Here is a 7,150-nt window from a genome sequence, read left to right on the forward strand (position 1 = left end):
GTGCTTTCCTGCTTCCCGTTCCCAGGACAACTGGGATGAGGAGGAGGAGAGCGAGAAGGAGCAGGGCGTCGACGACGAGAGCGCGGAGGACTCGGAGGACAGAGACGAGGGGACCGGCGAGGACAGAGACGAGGGGACCGGCGAGGACAGAGACGCGGCCAGTGAGAAGGAATTAAATGGAGATTCCGACTTAGATCCGGAAAGTGAAAGCGAGGAGGAGTGAGGACAAGTAGCTGTGGGGCTGTAGAAGCTCCGCTCGCCTGCGCAGTGCTGCCGAGCTCCGGTGGTTGTCTGACGGGATGCCAAGGACCATTGCACATTTCCCAGCTCCTCGCGGTGGTGCCTGTGCCACCTTGCTGTCCTGAGCAGGACCGAACTGTGTAAATAAGAGTGTTTCATGCAGATGTTAATAAACTTTACACAGTAAGTAGACACATTTTCTGCAATGTACTGACATCAGTGTCCAATATACAGTATATTTTTATAATATAATAATGTCCCTGTATGACTTGGTTGTACTAAGAATTGGCATCAGTGAGGACAGACACTTCCCAGATAGGGGTTCAAGAACTGGACTTTTTTGAGGAGTCAGCTCTTATCTCAGGTTGGTATCTTGCATCAAATCCACACATGAAGCAGCACGAGTGAAAAACTTTTAATTTGGTACATTTTCATAAACTATGGAGGGGTAACAGAACGGGTAAAAATGATCGTGATTAAAAAATGAAATCTCCAGTGTCCCTTACTTGTCTGTTAACTGTGGAAATCTGATGTGAGTCAGGTTGGATATTTGGAGGGCTTCCCTAAAACAACCACTTATTTTTTAAGCTGTCATGTGAAATTTTTTTTAAAAACACAAATTATGGTAATTAAAAAATTCAAGAGTTAGCCATATTAAGGATTTTTCTTGACTGCGAGTTGCCTGTGAAGAATCATTAGTATATAGATTTAGAAGTGCTCATACCTGCAACTTTCAAAAAATTCAGTTATAGCTGCTTTTGAAGAGGCTTTCATTTTTATTTAAATTACTAATGGGTCAAAGAACACTTGTTTATTTTTTCTCTTTGGTTTTAGATATTAATGATAACCTTGTTGGAGTTTTTTCCCAAAGAAAATATTTTTATAATTCAGTAATTTAATGTTTTCCTTCCTTTTCATTACCCACTCTTGGCAGTGTTAGGGTATCTGTTTACCTTTAAAATAATAAATCTGACTCGAGATTTTTTATGTATGTATAAATAAGTATTTTGGTGTGCAACAAAAGCCTTTTCAAATGATCATTAATTTTTTTTTTTTTAAAGAACAAGCCAGTATTTGTTTAGCGCTCTCTAGGGAACAGGCAGATGGACGCTCACCTCTGAGGAGGGCTGGGGAGGTGGTTTTCCCTCACCTGTGAATATGTAAAAGAAAACCATTCTCTCTGAGGGACTTGAGCCATCGGTGGCAGAACAGATTTCTGTGCTCAACCAATAGAGCTGGGGCTACAGGAGCATATTGGGAAAGGAAGTTTGCGCCAGCTACTGTTATAATGTACAGTTATATTTGTCTATAAATGGAGCTGTTTATGGGAATTTAATACCATTCTCTTTGTAAAGTGAATAAATTTCATCTTTATCCATTTCTTGTCTTGTGGTGTATGTAGAGAAATGACCACACGTTTGGACGTGTGGCGTGAAGGTTTTAAAGCAGACTCTCCACCAGCATCATTAGGTAGATGCTTCCAGTGCGTGTTGGGTAACCCACGTTTGTCATGAAGGGGAAGAACCAGGAACTCTGCTGTGACTGACGCAGTCCTCCTTGGCTGGGTCTGGCTGCCACAGGCCGACCGTGGCCTTACCAGGATGCATGTGTTCTTGTAGTTCCTGCTTTGTGGTCTGTGAGTCAGATTTCCCTGCACCTGACTACCCGAAGAAAGAAAGAACAACTGAGCAGTAATTGCTTACTATTTTTTGGTTTAGATGAATTCAGAGTTAAATTAGGTTACAGGGTATCTCACTGTGTTCCACTCCTAATCTAGATGACAAAGTTTGTGTGGTGGTGTCTTGTGAAATTAATTTTTCTTTCCAACTTTTGATTTTGAAAAACGAGCCATTCATGATCAAATCAAGGATCACATGTTGTGTTTGGTTGCCATATTGCTGTTAATCCAGAATATTCCCGTGTGTGGTGTGTCTTTCATGACTGAGATATTTAAATGAGTCAGTGTAAATTAAGCTGTGTTGCAGAATGTCTTGCAATCTGGGTGTGCCCTTATTACAATCTGGTTGTATCCTTATTAGATTGTGGTTTAAATGTTTTTGGCAGGAATACTAAATAGGTGGTGTGAGGTTAATTTGTAAATAAATTTTCATGTATTAGTATGTTTTGATGTCAAGTAGGTGTTGAGGCTTTAGGTTTGGGACTTTTGAAGCCTTAATACAAAGAGATGTTTGCGCATCAGGCTGGGATCTCAAGAGCAAGAACATTGGGTACATTGATGCCATATGTAAGGCTGTTATAAGTCCTACGGAAGTTAATTCTTAACATTGTACATTCCTTTAACAAATATTTATTGCCTACTCTGCCAGGGATGATTTGGTTGCTTGTTATATACATCACTGAAGAACATTGGGGGAAAAAAAGATGCCTGCCCCAAGGACCCGACACTCTCCCTGAGATACAAATACATAACAAGGGAGTAAAGTTAATGGAGTATGTTAGGTGGTCACTAAGGGCAAGCGTGCGGTGAGGAAATTGGGGTTTGGAGTGGAGGAGCGCAGGTCGCAGAACGGTAGGTAACGGGGGGCAGGGCTTGCTGAGGAGATGGGAGCACGGACTCGGACGGAGGGAGTCAGCTAAGCGGGTGCCTGGGGAAGTGCCCTAGGCACGGGGAACAGCGGAGGAAGGCCCTGTGGCTGGCATGGCGACGTGCTTGAACGAGAGAACTGTGATGAAAGGAGAAAGGGCGATGCAAGAGGTGATGGCGACTTAGACCCTTAGACGGGGCTCCTGGTTGTAACGGAGTCGGTGAGAATTGGTTCCTGGGATTGTTTCCGATTCAGAGCTGGTGGGGTTTCCCGTGCGGCGTGAGAACAGGGAAGGAGTCAAGTATGTGACTCCCGAGTGCTGGCTGCAGCAGCTGCAGGAGGCCGTGGGTGCAGCGGACTTGGGCAGGGAGGTCAGGAACCGGGTTTGGACGTGAGTTGCATCTGTAGAAGTGCGGCCGCAGGCCCCGTTGACCTGGGAGGAGAGTTTGGGATGGGGTAGAGATTTGGTGTTTCCGTCACAGTGAACACAAGGCTGGGTGAGCTTCCCAAGGGGGTGAGTGTGCATAAGAAGAGCACCCAGGTCTGGGGCTCCGTCAGTGGAGAGAAGAAAAACCCCAAGGACACGGCGAGGAGAGGTGCGAGGAACTGAATCTGAATTCGTGGCATCCCGCAGCCGGGGTTGTTCGCAGCTGCACTGATACTACGGCTGAGTCCTCCCAGGCTTCAGTGGTGTGTGTGATGTCTTCATGTGACCGTTTGTCTGAAGGAAACTCGCGCAAAATTTGTTTTTCTTTTAATCTAGTGTAGTGTTTGCTTTTGTGGCACCTCAACACTGTCCCTCCTGCTGAACAAATCATGCGTCTAAATTGTATGCTGGTTCACAAAACTGGCCGAACGGAGGCCACCGCACTGAGTGGATCAGCAGGCACCATCCAAACAGGAGCAGTGGAAGAAAGCATGGGGAGGTGGTGCTCGCCCCTCTGCACAGGCCGGCTGGCTGGTGTGAGGAACCTGACCACTCGTCGGCACTAGAATGGATTTTTACACGTATGTGTAATTTTTAGTATGGAAATAGTTCTGAGAATGACGGGGATTATAAGTCACGCTCTAGGAGGTGAGGAATATCAAATGGAAAAAGCCCGTAGTTGGAAATAACCACTCTAAAAATTGCCTGGCATATTCATTCTGGGTAGTAATGGCTCAAATGGAGGACATACTAAACCTTCTGGAAGCTAAAGTTACAAAGGATTTCCCAATGGAAATGGAACAGGGAAGCATCTAGTAGGCTTGCCCTTGGCCCTGTTGTAGCTGAATCTTTTCTAGTTTGGAAGAAGGGAAAGGGCGTGTTGCCTGGCAGTGCAGTCGCTGAAGTCCAGAGACAGCTTGCAGCTGCCTTAGTGGCCCTTATGTGGTCACGATGTTCCAGAACTGGGCTGAAACGCTGCAGGTTCAGAAACTTAATTTTGTCCTGGCCGCTAGAGTTGATGCAATTTCATTACCCGGGCGTCCACGAGAAATTGGTATTTAAATGGCTATTTATTTGTGATGAGCACACCCCTCAAGTGAGTCAGTGATCATGCTGCGTGGTGGCATGGGCCTTCTTTATACTGACCCTTCTCCGAACAGGACAGGGACCCTGTGGTTGGGATGTCGGTGTTTGGGGTCTCTTCGGGCACCCACTTAGGGCTGCTGGTTAGGTGCATTCTAATAACTTAGGGGCAGCTGGCTCCTGACTCTGGATGCCACCACAATATGGTTACACCTATGAAACAAACGCTGTTTCCAGCCCAACTTTGATTTTGTTAATTCCTCTCCACCCAGCCAAGTCTGCCCCTCCCTTTATCGTGGTGAGCTGCAGGCCCTGGGCCCGGAGCCATTGTCAAGTGTACAGTTCGTGGCACTAAGTACCTTCCCGTGGTTGTGAGACTGGCAAAGCCTCTTGGTGGTTTTCATGGTAGGTTCAGGTCCGGGAAGTGAGAGGGTGAGCATGACCCCAGTCGGTCCGCTGCGGAGGGACCAGATTTGGGCCCAGAAGCTCCAGTTCCGGGTCTACACTGCAGCATGGCCATAGGCAGTGATAAATCTACTTGGTTTCTTTTTTCTCCTTTTGGTCATAACTGGAGAATGAAATGGGACAGTGTCTGTGGGACTCTGAACACTGAAGTGCAGCACCTGGCAAAGGATTGCTCATGGAACCGCTGAGTGTGGACATTTTCCAAGGTAGGGAGGGAGGATGGGGCTCAAGGTTACGCCAACTCCCTTCTGTCTCTGGCGCTTTTAAGAAATTGAGACAGAGCCACAGGTGAAAAAGAACTTAACCAAATCTTTTTCTTTTTCTTTAATGTATTTTTAATCTGTTGTTTTAAAAGTAAAGATATTCATTGAGTGCATTTTGGAAAATGCCAAAAGCATAAAGAAGGAACATAAAATCATATTGACAGAACCATTTTGTAATGTTTGGTGTGTCTCCTTTTAATCTTTTTCTTTGCATGAGTGCACACATTTTTTAATGAAATTGGAATCATGTTTTACCCTTTAGTGTCATATAGCTAATTATCCTTTGAAATAATGTTGCTTGTGGGTTTTAGTATTCCACCCGAGTTACATTTTAACTAAACATTCTCCTATTATAATTTGTTATAAGCAACGCTACAGTAAACATTCTTATTTTTATATTTTTCTTTAAATGTGTCCTTGCGAGATATTTCTAGGAATAATGTTACTTAATAAAATACAAGAATATCCTCTCAGACTTAAGAAATTTGCCAAAGTTCTTTTCCAGGAAGGTTGTATAGATTTTAAGGCCCACAGGTGGTGCCCGTGTTTCGATTTCATCATGAACCTCAGCTCCCCTCCTTTTTTCATTGCCACTCGTATTTCTTTAAAGTATTGCAGATTCAGGTCCTTGTCCATGCTTAAAGGGATTGTCTTACTTACCTGTAAAGGCTTTTTGTATATCAAAGATATTCATTCCTTACCAAACATACGCTGCAAATGTTTTCCCCAATCTGTCTTTTCATTTTTTTCATGATACTATTTTTCTTTATGGTTTTCTTGTTTTAAAGTTTAAAAAACTTTCCTCTTGGAAGATACTCCTTGTATTTTGGTCTAATTATTTTATATCTTTAATTTCTTTTAAAAGAATTACCTATCTAGTAACTGGTTGTGATTTACCAGTGCACTGATTGTGAAATAAAGTGGGTTGCAACCACCATTTTTCAAAGTACAGAAGATAATTGATACGGAAATACCAGTGCATTGCATGTAGGTAAGGGTAATTCTAGAGGGGCTATATAGGCTGGGGTGCAGTGTAGAAGGTGCTTCTGTGGGTGAGACATTTGAAAGCTGATCTAATTCCTGTGGGATTCTTACGAGGATCATCAGTGAGATAAAGGCTCTCACTTAGGGCTCCCCCCACATACCAGTTTTCTCCCCACTGTTGAATACTGTCTTCGGTGGGCTGAACTGGTGTCCTCCCCAAATTCATACGTTAAAACCCTAATCTCCAACCTGCTGGTGTTTGAAGATGGGGCCTTTGAGAGGTAATTAAGTTCTGAGAGTGGAGCCCTCATGGTGGGCCTCCTGCCCTAAGAAGAGACTTGAGGATGCAGAGAAGACGGCCATCTGCACGCTCAGAAGCAGGTTCTCCCACACACCAGGTCCGCAGGCACCTTGGTCTTGGACTTCTCAGCCTTCAGAACCGTGAGAAATAAATGTTGTCTAAGCCACCAGCCTGGGAATCTGCTGTAGCAGCCTGAAGGAACAAAGGCGCCCTTTCTGCCCTGCAGACTTGGGCGTGCTTTGTCATGCGGCGGGTGTTTCAGTGCTGTTCATTCTAGTCCATTCTCTCTCTCTCGTGCCGGCACGACATTAGTTGGAACTATTGTATCAAATAGTTCACTTTTGTTGTTGGAATCTTTATACCTCTTTGACATATTTCCCTAAGTATGTTTTGCCTTCTAATGCTTCCATATTATTAAGTAAAGCTTCTTTGGTTGTAAGAAACAAAAACCAGAGGCAGCGTAAGCAAAACGTATTATAATTTTAAAGAATCTCAGTACAGAAAACAGCCGGGCCTCAGGAAGGGTTTTGTAGGTGGTGAAAACCATTAGGGCCTTCGTGTGGCCCCTTGGCTGTTGTCCTCTGCTGCCGAGTGGTCGCCCGTCCCCTCCTGCCTTCCAGCCCTCTAACCCAGCCCCGCGCTGATTTGCGGGAAGCTGGGCCTCCTCTCCTCCCCCCCCCCTCCCCGTCTGCTCCATGCACTAGGAGGTGGAATTTCACCCGCGTCAGCCCGGCTTCCTTGCCTGGCTTCTGGTTGGGATCAGCAGTGGGGGGTCCTGGCGGGACTGGAGGATGGGAGGGGAGTAGGTCAGAATATTTATTTCCCTGGCGAGCTCTGTGTG

At 45.1% G+C, this 7,150-nt stretch overlaps 1 protein-coding gene across 1 annotated transcript in view; it reads left to right on the top strand.

Moving 5' to 3' along the window:
- WDR43 (WD repeat domain 43) overlaps positions 1 to 1,618 on the top strand; it is a 35,279-nt gene extending 33,661 nt beyond the window's left edge. Inside the window, exon 18 of the mRNA XM_081157164.1 lies at positions 26 to 1,618. Within this exon, the coding sequence (XP_081013290.1) occupies positions 26 to 223 (198 nt within the window). The 3' untranslated portion in view covers positions 224 to 1,618. The remainder of the gene's footprint in view (positions 1 to 25) is intronic.
- Positions 1,619 to 7,150: the final 5,532 nt, after the last annotated feature.

Source organism: Miniopterus schreibersii (genome assembly GCF_964146895.1).
Source record: "Miniopterus schreibersii genome assembly, chromosome: 13".
Classification (NCBI taxonomy): domain Eukaryota; kingdom Metazoa; phylum Chordata; class Mammalia; order Chiroptera; family Miniopteridae; genus Miniopterus; species Miniopterus schreibersii.